Raw genomic sequence first — 17,978 nt, 5'->3', positions numbered from 1 at the left:
TCATTATGAAATTGACTAAAAACACATTCTAATGCATTATTGAGATTACGCACAATATTATTGAAATAGTTCAAAAAAGCTATTTTTCAACATCCATTTTTTTTTTTTTTTGTTGAGAGGGGAATAAAAGAAATCCAATTAAAAATATTTTATTCATCATTTTAACTATGAATGCAACAACAGTAACAAAATCCAAAAGCTGTTGAAACTATCTTTGGCTCAAAAATAGAAAGAAGAAGGAAACGAGTAAATAAACAAATAAAGATTAGTGCATTTAAGAGTTTATACTAAATTAAACTTAGTGGCGCGACAACCCTTAGAGGGAGAAGGCCTACTGTGCCCATCGCGGTTTTCTTGACCTTGGGCTCTGGGGTGGTGCAGGAGCAGATGTTCCGGTCAGGTGGTCAGCCGAACACGGAACCCCCTTAGTTCCCAAGCGTGCTTGGTACTCATTTATCGACCCACTGAAGGGATGAAAGGCTGAGTCAGCCTTGCCCGGCCCCAGGATCGAACCAGGGACCTGTGGCACGACAGCGCAAAGCGCTTCCGCTCAGCCACCGGGCGTAATATAATATCTTATATCATATATATTTATCACAAGTGTTGCTCATTTACTGAACTATAAATTGATAAAAAAAAATGCCGTATTTGATAAATATTGTAGTAATTGATAATTTAGTGCAGTAATTGATAAAAATAATGCTGTAAACTCTCTCGAAAACAGAATTGTTGATGAGGAACAAATATTCCATTTTCGATCATTTTTCTTCTTCTGACGGACATGTTTAAAAAAACTTGAAATTTTATGATTCTATTGGCTGCTGTCAGTGTGCAGGTGGGTGACCACTTGGATCAGTTTACGAAAGGACCAAGGGTGTGTCGTATTGGTCCTCGCCAAACTGTTCTGTTGTAAAGTGCATGATTTCGAGCAGGTCATAGGGCTACTGAAGTCTTCGAATCATCGAAGGGCTTCGGATCATCCTCAGGGATGTTTTCCAGACAGTCGCCAATAACCCATTGTGCAGCTCTAGTGCGACGTAACTAAACTACAACAACAACTACTGTACGGTCCCGTGATAGCTCAATAGTTGAAATTGAAGGTAATGTGGACAGTATAATAATTAACAAATATTTAACAAATGTAATTAATTAGATCACGCATGAACTTGTATTAGAGAGCGACTATACGCTCTTAACAATTCAATCAACAAGAACAAGAGTAAGTAGTTCGAAAGGTTACATTATGATGAAAAATGGCTGGCACAATACAATCTCGCCAAACAGTAATTCAACACCAAACAACTACTATCACGTTTAAATAATTAAATAAAAATTTCTTAACGTGTAAATAAAGCTAAATAAGTTAAGCATTTTTTTCATTGACAAAATATTTAACAACAATTTATAAAATTTATGAAATAAATGTTTAATTAATAAATACAATTAACACAATCTCTTGTGTTATCCTTCATTTTTTAGTACATAATATTTCAATTTAGAAGAAGTCGATTTTAAATGAACGAATAATTTCGAGTAGGCAGAAAATTTAAATAAAATTCACTTACTTCAACTTGCTTTTGATTTCTTTTCCTTCTGAAATGATGAATTGATTTCTGATAATAATGTCAGAATAGCGATCGATAAAATTATTTAATTAACAAATGTGCAATAGAAATAAGCAAAGGTAAAAAATTGTCGATGAAATGAATATTTCGATTGGTTTCCAGCAAAGATGTTGTAACTTACTGATGAGAATGACAACATCAAGATAACATCAGAAGTTTTAATTCGTTTATTGCGAAACTACGTAAATAGCCCGCATGTGTAAATGAATAACTAACTAAATAAAATGAAATAAAAGCTAAGTTCTTAATGGAGGCTTTTTCGTGTTTTCTTTTTGTAACACACTTTTCTATTCACATTCTATGTATAGTAATGTCTATATTATATATCTAATATATTCTATGTCTTTAGTAATGTATGTGAATAAGTAACTAAATAAAATCTTTTGTAACAGTTTTGTAACAGCAAATTTTCTTTTTGTAACAGTCTTTTCTGTTCATATTCTATGACTATGGTAATGAATAGTTCATCAACTGTTTCTTTTACAGAAGAATGGACCATAACGGCTGGGATGGAGGTTCGATTCTCAGAGTGCACTAAATCCGATCGGAATCCATTCTGATGGAAATCCACAGGCAGNACTATGAGTAATACGCATTTTTATTTGAAATCTACTCTGAGAAAAAAGTATGGTCACAACTATATTAGTACATTTTTACATTTACCGTGTTTCTGGATAGGGAAAGATAAAAAAGCTCGGTAACTTTTACCAAAGAAGTTTAATGATGATTTTGATTAAATTAAGAATAAAATATGGTTTTTATAATATGTAACAAAATTTGGTAAAAATGGTAAAATTAAATAATTTTATCATGATACCTTAGATTATGACACAAGAACCATTTATTCGATTAAATTTGCTCTTCAATTTATTATTTTATATTGAATGAGTGGTAATAGGTAGAATTCCCAGTAAACAATTAATGAATCTGAGCGGAAAATTTACTAAATGAATGGTTTAAATACCGTATATTTTGGTATAATTAACAAAATTACGGATGCTATGTTTTCTTTAGGTAATAGGTAGAATTCCCAGTACACAATTAATGAATCTGAGCGGAAAATTTACTAAATGAATGGTTTAAATACCGTATATTTTGGTATAATTAACAAAATTACGGTTGTTATGTTTTCTTTCACCAGAAACGTCATTACCATACAGTTGGGTAATTTTACCAGAATTTCTTTCTCCATGTAAATACTTTGCTGATAGATAAAATATTTAAATCATTATCACATTTTACGTTGCTTCATTTACTCGTAAGAACTTTTTTACATATAATTATATATTTTACACTATAACCCCGAGGTTAAAGAGTATAATAACTGATAATATAGGATTATTAAATGTGACAAAGTTTAAGTAAAAAAAAAATTGAGTAAAAGGAGTAAAATATGATGAATATTCAAGGTTTTAATTTTTTTTTTTAAACTGCGCTGCAGAATTCTAAATATTTTACAGAATATCTTACAATAACTCTTCTTTTAAAGTGATAGGTATAATTTCGTTCCGAATAATGAAAAAAAATATTTTTGGTGCAGAAAGTCACTGTTTTCAGTGAGGTAAATATGTGCCTTTCAATTTCATTATGAAATGGACTAAAAACACAATCTAATGCATTATCGAGATGTGCGCACAATATTATTGAAATAGTTCTAAAACACAACTAGTTTTCAACATCTAATTTTTTTTTTATTGAGAGGGGAATAAAAGAAATCCAAATAAAAAAGATTTTATTCATCATTTTAACTATGAACGCGATTACAGTAACAATACCCAAAAGTTGCTGAAACTATCTTTGGTTCAAAACTGGAAAGAAGAAAACGAGTAAATAAACAAATAAGGATTAGAGTATTTAAGAGTTTATTGTCACCGTTTTTATTTGAAAAGGCTAGATGCCAGCTTACAAAATAGTGTGCGTATATAAACGAAATAAATGATCAATTTGCAATTTTATAGTCAATTTTTTGTTTGATCACAAAATTGTGAATGTACTGTGGATTTTGACATTTAAGGGGGGGGGGCTTATTTATTGTCACTCTATATAAATTATAAAGTATGCACAATAAATCTGTCAAATGTTAAACAATAAAATCTGTAACTTAATTTATCTATCAGAAACAAGAGTAAATGCGCAAAATGTCAGAACCTTTTTTAGTAAACAAGATTTATTGATAGACTTTTTTTTTTGTAGAAAAAGTAATGAACCAACTGTTTTCTTCTTTGACACTTTAATCTTCTCGGGCCTCGCAAAATTTTTCGGGAAAATGCATTACCATCAACAAATACCACACTGTTAAAAAAGCTTGAATAAATAAAATAAAATGCCATATCTTTTCACTGTGCTAGATAGATGCTGCTTAGTCCCTAGTAAAAGCAGAACAGATTTACCAGAAACAGCTTGGGTAAGGGTTCTTCTGTTATTCTAGACTCACACGCATACACACATGCACGCACCTCCATCTTTCGCACACACACTTGCTAATTACAGCCCGAGGAGATTCCAAGCCCCCCCCCTTAACTCCAGACCCTTCACTCTACGCCCCCCTCTTTTGCTGGTACAGACAGATAGTGCAGCCGAGGAAGTGGATGACGATATGGATGCACATTATCGATCTACTAGCCAACTCAGTCTCATTTGATACTCTCGCCATGTACTCCCCCCTATCGTCCTATCCATTCAACTTGACCCCCCCCCTAACTTTGCCAAAGTACAACCCTTAAATGTCCAAAGCACTGCGGACAAAATGGCTACATACTGCGGACAAAATGGCTAGCCTTGGAAAACCGCGAATTCTGAAATGCGAAATTGAATGATAAATTAGACGTATTAGGAGCTCATTAGTGGTTGTAACTTTTACAATAGTTGTTAAAGAAGATTTGTTAAAACATGACTTACAAATGTTTCATCCTTCATCAATTATTTTAATATTAAACCTGTTGAAATATTGTAGATAAATTAAGTATGCGTTTTTATACAAATTTAAATTTATTACTAATAACCAACTGAGAAAAATTACTAAATAAAGCAAATTTTTGTTCAAAAAAAAATTCAATGGAAAAAAATCTCTGGTGAGATCTTCGGTTAAAATAGAAAATTTAAATAACGTGTATATTAATTAATAACAATTTTTACATACCCTCTTCCAGAGTTTTTCCAATATCATAGATATAAAAAAGGTTAGTGTTATATTAGGCCTAGCAAAAAAATATAAATATTTGGGCTAATTTAGATTTTTTTTTTTTAAATGTTCGATAAATATTTCTTGACCTACATGGAAATTTTTGAAAAATGCGATTAGAATATTTCAATATAAAATCAGTTGCAAAAGAATCTCGCGTCACAAAAAATTAACAGTATTTCAGATTTAAAATTTATTTAAAGTTAACAGCATTAGCAGTATATATAGGTATTTTCTGAAAATATCTTTATATTTTATATATATCGCTCATATTTTAATGTTTAAATAATTTAAAATCAATTGCACAGAATAAAAAATTACGAAAGATTGGCAAAACTTGAAAGTATGATACCTTCGTTTTTACATTAAATCAGTATTAAATTTGTACAATTTATTGTAAATTTATAATCAACATTATATTATAATATCAGCATTAAATTTATAATGCAAAATTCCTTCCGCATGCTATTGCTAGAGTACAAAACAACATAGTATTATCATATATAAATTCATTTCCTGAAAATATGATGCACGTCCTTCAATTTGAAACCAGTTTCAAATAGATCTTGATTTAGAAAACTCACAAAAATTTCGCAAGTGTCAAACTTTATTGGCTATAGACATGGTGCGTTATTGCAAATTACATAGCAACCCATGGTCGGAAACACTATGGAAAGTATGGCAGGTACAAGAAACAAAGAGGCACAAAACTGAGATCATTTGAAATATTTATTGGTCAAAGATATTACATGTGCTTATTTTACAAAGCTTTATTATTACAATGTTTTTCCATTGCTAGCGATGCATGTTATGGCGGTTGGGTCTATAGAATGGCGGACTTGCTCAAATACACCTAGATTTTTTTAGATATCTGCAGAAGCACAGACGATTTTTGTTACAAGATTTATTTTAGAATCCACAGGCCTTGCGTGCACAGCACTTTTCAGAGCTCCCTAAAGAAAAAAAATTCATGCTGTTTAAATCAGAAGACCATAGATGCCAGGGAATCATTCCATCACGTCCAATTCATCATATAAACAACACCATCTAACAGCAAACCTAGCCTGATTCAGAATCTTAATAGTATGTTGAAGTTGCCGGAAAAGAAGCTTTTTATTCGAAAATTGCCTACTCCTCTATTGACATCACGTTGCAAAAACGAAACATTTTTTTTACATTTGGTGTTCTAATTGTATTTTACACATTTAAGTTGTATATTACACATTTTTTTTCTAGTGATATTTAACGCATTTATTTCTAAGATTAATTTTTAATGTACATTATTATAGATTAGCATCGCAAAAGCAATTGCAATAACTATTGTGAATGATTCTTGATGTAGGGAGTGAATGAAGGGTGAAATTAACAAGGAAAAAAAGACAGTATATAATGAATCTGAGATAATGAGACCACGTGGTCGATAGGTCATTCTATTGAGAAGGTATTTTCATTAACAGGCCATTTCAGATGCGAAAATACTCTGTCGATAAAAAGAAAATTATACTTATATAATGTTGCAACACTATGAGTAATACGCATTAATACAGTTTAAAATCTTCTCAAAGAAAAAAAAGGAAAGGAATAAACTTTTGAAATGATAACAATGGTGGTGATTACAAAGAGTTTAATTAGAAAAATTCAAATCTTTTAGATAGATAGCTAGTAAAATTACTTCGCGTTTTATCAAAAATTTATGTTCTCCCTGTATTTATATATTTATTTTTTCAAGCTCAATTGATTTTTTTAATATGCAAGTAATCATTAAATTTGTTATTATTGACATATTAGCAAAATTTTCTTACATAAAATTTCAATATTTATATACTTTCTATTTAAAAAAAAATATCGATATGGGGAAAAACAAACTAAGATGTATGAGTGGCTATTACGAAGGTTGGTGAGCGAAGTGAGCAAGGGGCGGAACTTCCTAGCATTATCAAAATCTTGAAAAAAAAATGCATGTTGGGAAAAATAAAATGAAAATCCCACTTGGAAAACATATTGGGCTATTGGGAAATATTGTTGTAAAATTTTTTGTTCCAACCCTCTTCCTTATGTCTTTGTCAACTATGCTGCTGAAAATTTCGGACAAGTTCTTGTGAAATTCAAAAGAAATATTATTTGAAACAAAAATCTTGTAAGTTTAGCAAACTTATTTTTTTACATAAATACTAAAATGTTTTTCTTTTCGATTTGCAAGAGAATAAAAATTTATTTAAATTAATAAAATGTGCAATGAGAGTACATATTTTAAAGGCGAACACCAAGGAGAGTCCTTTAAAGAGTGTAATCGGAAATGGAAATGTTTTCAAACATCATGTTTGATAAGTGTACTGAAAAAGAAAAAGAAATGTTAATTTTTGTCACCAAAACAGAAGAAGTGGAATTTTAAATGTTGATAGAAGTTTATTGTGAAATTTTGCCCTTTATGTTTTTTTATGGATGAAAATTTTTATAAATTTATTTTCTCATTTTTAATCTACTGAAAAATCTTGATATTTTAAATATATATACATTTTTAATTTCATTTTTTTCCACATTTTAGTTTTGAATCTTCTGGCTTGTTAAGGCCGAAAATAATCAGAATTTTGATTGGCAATAAGTTCTGCTAATAGTGGACAGAAAGCGTTGAAAATTGTGCTTTCATCCTGTACAGAAAATCTGTTAAAAATTTGAGCACTTAAACTAGTCAAAAATTGGTCAAGTTTTAATTTCAAGATTTTTCTTTTCCTTTTTTGAAGAGTAATAGTTGTTTATTCTTACGTTCAAATCCAGGTTTGATTTTTTGCTCATTTTCTTTTAAACAAAATGTGTCTCATTTAAATCCTGCAAATAAAAAGGAATTAATTCATCATTTATTTACTACTATTATTATTCTTATTAAATTATACTATTATTATTTAATTAGAATAATAATAGTATAATTTAATAATGTTAGATTGGAATTTGATAATTAATACTATTATTAAATTCCCTATCCATAGAAAAAAAAATATTTTGTGAAGAGCAAACACTATCACGCTTGCAACGTTATGCCTGTGTTTCTAAACATTTTTAGTCCGGTGAATAGCACTTATATTTTAGGGTAAACAAACCAGCGAGGGAACACTACCCAGTGAAGGAACATATCATATATATTGATTAAAAATAAGAATTTGAAAATTTTTCTTTAGATTGATTGGTAACAATAGCTTACTGCCAAACAATATTAAGTCATATAGCAATGTTTTGGATTACATGGTCAAATAGACTTCTTTGGAAAAAATTTTGAATTTGTTATTATCTCTGCAACATCTTGTTTCTTTGAAAAAATTATAAGGTGAGTGTTTGTATTTATATGTTTGATGTGGAATTAATTGCATGTAATAGTTTTATTTTTCTCACTGTCAAAAAGAGAATTTAAAATATAGTTATTGAAACTANCAACAATTTTTATCAAAAAATTTCAAGTTTCAATAAAAATCATTATTTAGAAACTAAAAAACGTAAAATAAAGAATGCTTACGATACAAAGCAAAAAAGAAAAAACCAATTCTAAAAATTCCTTACATTAAAATAAACAACTTTCATATTTTTTCTTTTTTTATTCATAATCGGACGCAGAAAACCATTCTATATAAAATATCATCAAATAAGAAAAAAACTACTTAAAAGTAAAATTTTTTTTATTTTATGAAAATTAACACTTACCTGCTTTATAAATCAGAAGAATTCCAAAATGATTTGTTCTTCGATTTTTGTTCGAAAATGCGTCTTTGGGATTTGCCAAAAATAGAACAAGATGCAATTTTATTTTTTCAGGTGCGAAATATTTTGCCCATTGTCCACCGAAATCCGATAAACTACTTTGATTTTAAATAAAGTGCTTTATTTTATGATTTGTCGCAAAAACTTTGGTGTAGATTGGTGGCACTTAAAAACCGCCAAATTTGTAGTTGCGGTGGCGTTATTTCGTAAGTACCGAATTTTTATTCCATACTTTTTTTAATCATATTACTTCTAACATTAGAATGTGCAAGAAGTATACATTAGCACATTATGTTGTACCATTTAATTTTTCAAAACAATTATTTTAACAACAATTTTTATCAAAAAATTGTAAACTAAAAAACATTAAAATAAAGAATTCTTAGGATAAAAAACGATTTTAAGAATTCTTTACATTGAAATAAAAACTTTCATATAGTTTCTTTTCTTATAGTTCTTAATCAGACGTAAAAAACCATTCTGTAGAGAACTATCATCAAATAAGAAAAAAAAAAATATTTGCAAGCAAATTTTTTATCATAAAAATCATAACACTTACCTGATTTATAATTCCGGAGATTTCCAAAATGATATGTTCTTTGTTTGAAAGCTTTATTCTCAAATAATAGATACATAGTTTATCCCTTCATTACTTTCAGATAACATTTTATAATTGTAAGATCTTGATATGAATTTGAAAATGTAGCTAAAAACAGAATAGCTGAATTCTAGTTGATATTATTCTTTCAAAACTAAAAAATACTTACCAGGAAAACGATAAAAAATAATTAAGAATCAGCACGAATGGCACTATTTCAAGTAATTTGGATAATTTTTTATTGTTGTTTTCCGAATTATAAATATATACTATTCTATAACGAAGAAGAATATTCTATAACTATTACAGTTCTGAAGCTGCTAAGAAAATAGCGTCTGATTCTGCCAATGATTTTGATGGAACTAAATGAAAACGTGATAAATTAATGTCTGATATTTACAGGTTCCCGCTAAAGGGCGTACTCGAGCGTTGCGATAGCGAATTGAGATATTAAAAAAAATTTCTTACATAAAATTTCATTATTTATAAATTTTCTATTTAAAAAAAATATCGATATAGGGAAAAACAAACTAAGATGTATGAGTGGCTATTACGAAGGTTGGTGAGCGAAGTGAACAAGGGGCGGAACTTCCTACCATTATAAAAATCTTGAAAAAAATGCATGTTGGGAAAAATAAAATGAAAGTCCCACTTGGAAAACATATTGGGAAATATTGTTGATAAAATTTTTTGTTCCAACCCTCTTCCTCATGTCTTTGTCAGCTATGCTGCTGAAAGTTTCGGACAAGTTCTTGTGAAATTTACTGTTGTGAAATTCAAATGAAATATTATTTGAAACAAAAATCTTGTTCTCGCATTCCCACTTCATTTTATTTCTTATTTAATTAATTATTTATAACGTTTTAATGTTTAATATGTATTTTATCCTATGTGTTCCTCAAACATTTATAAGTTCTTTTACCCTATAAAATAGACTTCGTTAATGTAAAAAAGAAAAAGAAAGAAAAAAAAACTCAAAATGATTACACATCCTCGGTATGCGATTCAATCGAAATGATCATGTAAAAAATGATTGAAAATCAGAGGAGGGTAGGAAACCTGTCCAATTGATTTTTATGATTTAAAATATTTAGAAAAAAAACGCAACGAATAAACTAAAAATAAGGTTAGCAAACTTATTTTTTTACATAAATACTAAAATGTTTTTCTTTTCGATTTGCCAGAGAATAAAAATTTATTTAAATTAATGAAATTCGCAATAAGAGTATATATTTTAAAGGCGAACACTAAGGAGAGTCCTTTAAAAAGTGTAATCGGAAATGGAAATGTTTTTAAACATCATGTTTGATAAGTGTACTGAAAAAGAAAAAGCAATGTTAATTTTTGTCACCAGAACGAAAAAAGTGGAATTTTATATGTTGATAGAAGTTTATTGTGAAATTTTGCCATTGTGGGTTTTTTTATGCATGAAAATTTTTATAAATTTATTTTCTCATTTTTAGTCTACTGAGAAAACTTGATATTTTAAATATATATAAATTTTTTACTTTCATTTTTTTCTACATTTTAGTTTTGAATCTCCTGGCTTGTTCAGGCCGAAAATAATCAAAATTTTGATTGGCAATAAGTTCTGCTAATAGTGGTCAGAAAGCGTTTGAAAATTGTGCTTTCATCCTGTACAGAAAAAATCAGTTAAAAATTTGAGCACTTAAACTAGTCAAAAATAGGTAAAATTTTAATTTCAAGACTTTTCTTTTCCTTTTTTGAAGAGTAATAGTTGTTTATTCTTACGTTCAAATCCAGGTTTGATTTTTTGCTCATTTTCTTTTAAACAAAATATGCCTTATTTAAATCCTGCAAATAAAAAGGAATTAATTCATCATTTATTTACTACTATTATTATTCTTATTAAATTATACTATTATTATTTAATTAGAATAATAATAGTATAATTTAATAATGTTAGATTACAATTTAATAATTAATACTATTATTAAATTCCCTATCCATAGAAAGAAAAATATTTTGTGAAGAGCAAACACTATCACGCTTGCAACGTTACGCCTCTGTTTCTAAACATTTTTGGTCCGGTGAGTAGCACTTATATTATAGGGTAAACCAACCAGTGAAGGAACACTACCAAGTGAAGGAACATTTCATATATATTGATTAAAAATAAGAATTTGAAAGTTTTTCTTTAGATTGATTGGTAACAATAGCTTACTGCCAAACAATTGGAAGTCATTTAGCAATGCTTTGGATTTGGTCAAATAGACTTGTCTGGAAAAAATTTTGAATTTGTTATTATCTCTGCAACACCCTGTTTCTTTGAAAAAATTATAAGGTGAGTGTTTGTATTTATATGTTTGAAGTGGAATTAATTGCATGCAATAGTTTTATTTTTCCTACTGTGAAAAAGAGAATTCAAAATATAGTTATTGAAGCTACGTTTTATTTTTTTTAAGCATCATAGCATAATAAAGTACTGAGATAAGGGGGTGTTTATTCACTGGATCACCAAACGATGAAAAACCAGTGAAGGAACAAGTGTTCCTTTACTGGTTTTTTTTCTAAGTTAATGAAAATAAAAGATAAACTTTAATTTTCTTGTACCTTTAGTGATGTTCCGCATCAAAAGTATGTTAAAAATACGAAAAACAACTTCTAACTAGTGAGGAAACTTTACTGGGCATAGATTGCCCAGTGAATGAACAGTAGGTGTTAATATGTTGACACTTTAATTTTCAATTCATGATTACAAAAATAAGTTAACATTTTCCAAGTATTTATATGTTATAATTTCAAGAATAGGCTTGTTTTTAAATATTTGTATGGCTGATAAACTCATAAAGATCATTAAAAAATAACCAAAATTAAGTGTTCCTCTACTGGGTGTTCATTCACTGGTAAGAGCTGTTCCTTCACTTGGTCTTCTTACTACTTGTTATTTGAACCTCCAAAACTTTAAAACAATATTATGTAAGTTCTCTAAAAATTTTTTGCATAATTTGCAATTAGTAACAAATATGTTGACATCGTCATTTAACTAAAATTACGAATTTTGAAATTAATATGATTTTTTAAAAGGCAAGCGAAGCTTAAGTGTTCCTTCACTGGTTAGTTTACCCTAGGTAAATATTGTAAGAATCTACAACCTTGATGAATACCTAAACATCATGTTTGCGTTCCTATAGTTCTTAGAAAACTCTAAGGTAACGAAACTAAGACTAAGTTCGATTTCGATTATTTAGTTCGAATGTTCGAATAAGAATATTCATTCATCCTGTCCGAATGTTAAAGGTGCTGAATAAAAAGTTTGAAATTGAAATTAAAGTAAACATTAAGAAATTACTTTTCCATCATAAAAACATAGAATTTAAAAAAAAAAATTATAATTTTTTTTTATAATTATGCAGATATAATTATTTAAGGCCTATGATTATTTTCATTTCTGTGAGAATTAGACTGAAGTCTATATTTCTGTTAAAATGTATGTAAAAATGTTGAAACTTTTTACAGCNCAGCAATAAATTTAGCCCCCCCCCCCCCTGAAATAGTGTCTAAATTTTCATAGTATATTTTTATTACTTTTAATTCTAAGAATATCTTATTTTATTAATTTGATTGGATATTAAAAGTAATTTGATTGCTAACGTCGCACTATGTCAACTGTTGGCCACGGTGCGGGAAGACAATCCATACCTATCCTAAAAATAAATGCCGAGTTATTACGATTTAGATATAGAAAAGTAGATTTTGATACATCAACCGTTCTCAATTAAACGCTTCTCAACTACCTATCAATAATTTAAAAAACGAATTTCTCTTAGTGCAATTGGGACAATACACAGCAATAAACAATTTTACTTTAGTTAAAAAATTTAAATAATATCATTTTTCCAATTAATAATAAAAATATTTAGATCAAATCTCTAAAATAGTTTCAGAATTACGCATGACACTATCAACGAAATGACTCTGTCGATGAAATGACCCTGTCGACGTAATAACCTTGGCAAAGATATGATCCTGTCGACGAAATGACCATGTCGACGAAATGACCCTGTCGATGAAACGGCCTGTCGACGAAATAACCTAATCGATGAAATGGTCTGTCGATGAAGTGGTGTCGATGAAATGGCTTGTCGATGAAGTGATTGTCGATGAAATTAACCAGACTTATTAGAATTAGATGAATTTTCTTAGAAACTTACTATTCCTAACATGTTTTCACTTTCGTTTAAAGGTTTGAAAAATGCATATTATGATCTTAGTAAAAATTTTACAGTGCATAAAAAGAACCAAATTATAATGCAATGTCTTACTTTTTTTTTTAAAAAATTTTATTTCTTTTTCTTAAAAAAAAATTCAAAATGAAAGCTATTTATTATTAGCTTTTTTTAAACTTTTTTTTCATAAACGTCTTGCAATTTTTGTTTCATTTCAGTAAATAAACTTTTAATTTGTTAGTTTTTACATTCTCAATTATTTTCTATGTTACAAAATACACATCAACAGCTTCAACATTTCTTCCTCGATCAATTAACTACTTTAATTTTATCAGAAAAAAAAATTGAAAACATAACTGGACACTTTTTCTTCCATTTGGAAATAATAAATTTGTCGGAAGGCAAGTTAGAAGTTTAATTTTGTAAAATTAATGGGAAATACCATAAAAATCCTATCCTTTCAAACTGAACTCATAATAAAGTAAAACTCGTTGCTTTCATGCATTTAAAACTCTTTCTTTTTCGGCAATTTAAATTTTAATCTTAAAATTAATTATGCTTTTGCATCAAATCGATTATTTTCTATCCAAAACAACTTCTTAATATTGTTAAATGAACTATTTTGTTTTAAAAATTTGACAAAAAACATGCTAATTTAGCTAATGCCAAGTTGAGGTTTCAGTTAAAAAGAATGATTGGAACCTGGTGAAAGGATCGTCGGTGACGTCGAAAGATGATGTACCTTGTTTATAGTGCCATGTACACTTTAAATATAAGATAAATTTTTTTTAAATAAATTTAGCAGTTAAATATCGAAATTTAAAAAGGAAAATATGGCTTCTGAAAATGCATAGAACGTTTACAAGGGACGATATATAAGTTAATTTCTCAAATTTTCTAAGCGAAACATCTTAGATATTTTCTATGATTTAAAATAGTGCCATGTTTGAAATGGAAGATTGTTCAAATATCCGTTATCAAATACCACAGTATTGCTCAAAAATTACCAAAACTGGGGGAAAAAAAAGTTTTAGCATGCGACAAATGTCCTTCTCACAGGAAAAATTAAGTTCTCCGACCTCACAAAACGTATTTCGTAAGTGAGCAGGAGGATAGGGTGTAAATGAAGTCGGGCTACAAACAGCTAAACTGTATAAGCCACTTGCGTACTGTTATTTAGTTATATAATGTATTTTTTCGGATGCCTCATGTTTGATTTCCGATTCATCGTAAAACAATACACAAAAAACAATGCCTCATTTAAAGTGTAGCTAGTCATGTCAGATGAGTTACTAGGTACAAGTACAAAATTGTACGTTATATACAAAAAAAACCTTACTACTTATCCGATCGCTTCAGGATTAGTCTCATTCAATTAAGCGTACGGCAAGTGAGTAAAATAAGTACCAGGATTGCATGCTTTTTTCTAAAAATTAAATTATAAATTTTTTAATGAAACGATACCGTTGACAAAAACTATCTTCATTGATAGTTAAAACGAGTTGCAGTTGGAAAACTATGGTTAATTTCCATGGTTTGTCAAGGGGAGCTTTGTGAAGGGAAATGTTGTTTAACTCTCAAAAGTTGTCACAAAGAACCACAGAAATGAGTTTCTTTTAATACTTGTCTTCGTAATTAGATTTAAAATTCCAAAAAGATGTATTAAACGGGAAAGAGTTTTTTTCTTGTTCCTTTAAGACGAATTTGCTTTGTCGTTAATTTTTTTCCTAATTGGAATTTGAAATTAAAAAAATAATAAATTGGATAACTTTAATGCGTTAAACTCAAATAAATTTTGTTTTTCCATAAAATTTCTATTTCGCAAAGAAAAAAAAAAGAAAAAAAGACTAGAAAGCAATCATTAACGTTGGATATTACGTGTAGGGAACAGAACCCCTATTTTTTAAAAAAAGAATGAGGAAAACTTCTGAAATATTGAAGAAAATTTCTCTAAGGAAAGTTTATCCACGTATGTTCTTTTAAAACTTGATTTGACTGTTAAACTAAGAAAAAACATACTAAAAAGTTATTTTTAAATATTTTATTTTGATCTTTAAAACAAAAAATCATGCTTATAAACTTCTTAATAATTGGTAACGGAATGAGTATTGAACAAAAAGAGTTTATTTTGCAAGACTTTCTTGAAAATTTAGTAACATTTAATTGCCCATTAAGTGACGTTATTTAAAATTAAATCAAGATTAACGGTATAGCATTTTTTAAATATTAAGAATTTTTATAAAAAGAAGAAACTATTTATTATTGTATTGCACTTTCAAAAGTAAATTTAAAATAAAACGCATCACTAATTTTTACTCTTGCAAATATGTAAAAACGTGTGACCTTTATTAATGTTTTCTTTAAAATTCATGAGATGGCGCTTCTAAACTCTGCAGCAGGAGAATTTTTTGTGTATATTCATTGTTGAATATTTGTACATTATGATTTGGCAATATTAAAGTTGTTGATGTTTTCAGGATCGTGCTGTGTGATTTGTGTGTGATGAAATTTTATTGTTTATTTTTTTTTCCAACGTAGCGGCTAATTGCCGTGGTTCCCATTAAATTACGTTAATTATTTTTCTGTGTGAAGTTCAACTGTTATATTAATTTATTTATATAGGATTTTGTAAAAAAGTTCATTATGAATTCCTGCGAAGACGACGATACAGATGAAGTTGTTTTTGAGGTTTTTAGTTTCGTGTTTGTAGTAACACATTGTTTTTATTAAAAATTAGTTATTTTTAATATTTGTAAGTTCAAACTGTAACGAATTATAGCTGTTCTAATAATTTGTTATTTCATTACTCGTAAAAAAATTTTTTTTCATAAAAAAGTGACACATTTCCTTATTACGTAGTATGATATCGAAGTATTTTGTGTTAGATAGGTCTTGAGCTGAGGTATTATACTGAATTGATTAAATATTTGACTTATTACTTTCTTGATAAAGTTTTTGAAAATTTTGTTAGCTTTAATTTAAATTTGTAATATTTAATGTTTTTGTATTTTGTTAGCAGTAGTTGAGTCTGCTCGTCATAGTGTCAGAATTCTGTTTACGAATAAATTGACTGTATACCACGAAATCGAGTCTTTATATAGATATGATACTAACTAATAGGTTTCCATTACCATTCTTTAATCAGAATTTTATATGCAACTACGCAGCATTTTTTCATAAATAACAAATATATATATTATCTCATTTTTATGATAAAATGAGCATTATATATTTAGATTAAGTATGCATAAAAAGTTTGTCCGATAAAAAAATGTTTGCCTGCAAATTAATAGCTTAAAGGATTAATCTAAAATATTTCGATTTTAAAGTTATAGGAACTTTTGCTAAAAATTTCTACAAGTCTTGTATTTTTGGAATTTGTAACTTCTACAACTATGTTCGCTAATACTTTATTTCATAAAAATTTTGTTGAATGCATAAAGAAATTGAAATTAAGCTATGAACTTACATGAAATTGACTTTTCTTAAGTTTATATCTGAAAATACTTATTGGCAGTGAAAATGATTATTTTTTTATAAATATAAAATATTTACGTATGTTGATTTTTAAGTAAGGGCCGTTTAAAAATAAAAAGCAAAGCAAAGAAAATTTTCAAGAAACAAATTTATTTTCAGATTCTACATACGTTTCTCTTTTTTCTCCAGCATAATTGTCAAGTTTGTTTAAACACTTACTACACCTTACAAGTAGATTTAGAATACCCTCTTCATACAAACTTCTGGTGTTCTCCGTTAACTAAGAGGTCATGGCCGTTTTTACATATTCATCATTGTTGTGATAATTGCCACCAAAATTATGTTTGAAATATCAGGAAAATCACTGAGCATGCAAGGTCTGGGCTGTAGGCAGGGGTGGTCCAAAACTTCCTAATCTAAAGAGACCATTAAAGCTGGTATCTGAGTTGCAGAGAGAGCCATTGTCATAAAGTGGCAAAATTCATCGTCAGCAAGACTGGTATTTTGCTACTTTTTTGCCATTTAATGTATGTAGCAGACAGGTTTCTGCTGACTAAAATGCATCGCTGGCCATATTGTGTGCGTGGTGGGCCATTTGTTAAATTTGAACTTTTTAAAGACATTGTTGCAATGGAGCACAGTTGTTTCCAAGGAATGTCGAGCCACGGTATTCACACTTGTTGCAACGCACCAGTCACCTATTAGTGTACACGACATAAGGATCCTTGCTTAAACAAGCCTTGTACATATCAAAATATCTGATGTTCTCGAAAATATCATGTATTTCTGACAGGGTTGGGTTTTTGCCGTCAAAAACTGGTTTTTGACATGACAGTGGTAAAAACCGGGGTTATAACGGTAAAAATAGTCAAAAACCTACTGTTTTCTTTAATTTATGGCATATCGCAGACAATATCAGGGTTGGCAGGTTTTTGACATGTGACAGTTTTTGACAGTTTAAACCATGGTTTAAACCGTCACGTCAAAAACCTCACTGTCAAAAATGTCGAAAATGTCAAAAACCTATATTCATATGTGAAATTTAATTAATACATAAAATTTATATATTTTTTAAAGGATAGTGTTTCTAAATATGTTCTAGAAAAAATAAATTTAAAATTTTGAAGAAACTCCTATATTTTGAATAGTAACCAAAATCT

General features: G+C 28.7%; 1 protein-coding gene across 2 annotated transcripts in view; it reads left to right on the top strand.

The window, feature by feature from the left end:
- Nucleotides 1–17,978, top strand: part of LOC107436148 (RNA polymerase III subunit E) — a 126,871-nt gene that overhangs the window by 84,153 nt on the left and 24,740 nt on the right. The window contains exon 1 of one of the 2 annotated variants that reach the window (XM_043043710.2): nucleotides 15,767–16,029. The exons of the other annotated variant lie outside the window; for it this stretch is intronic. Coding sequence (XP_042899644.1) covers nucleotides 15,985–16,029 — 45 coding nt within the window. The 5' untranslated portion in view covers nucleotides 15,767–15,984. Of the gene's footprint in view, nucleotides 1–15,766; nucleotides 16,030–17,978 lie in introns of those variants that run through there. 2 annotated transcript variants of the gene reach the window in all.

Source organism: Parasteatoda tepidariorum, chromosome 1, assembly GCF_043381705.1.
Source record: "Parasteatoda tepidariorum isolate YZ-2023 chromosome 1, CAS_Ptep_4.0, whole genome shotgun sequence".
In the NCBI taxonomy this organism is placed as follows: domain Eukaryota; kingdom Metazoa; phylum Arthropoda; class Arachnida; order Araneae; family Theridiidae; genus Parasteatoda; species Parasteatoda tepidariorum.
This window is presented reverse-complemented; position numbering and strand designations above follow the sequence as displayed.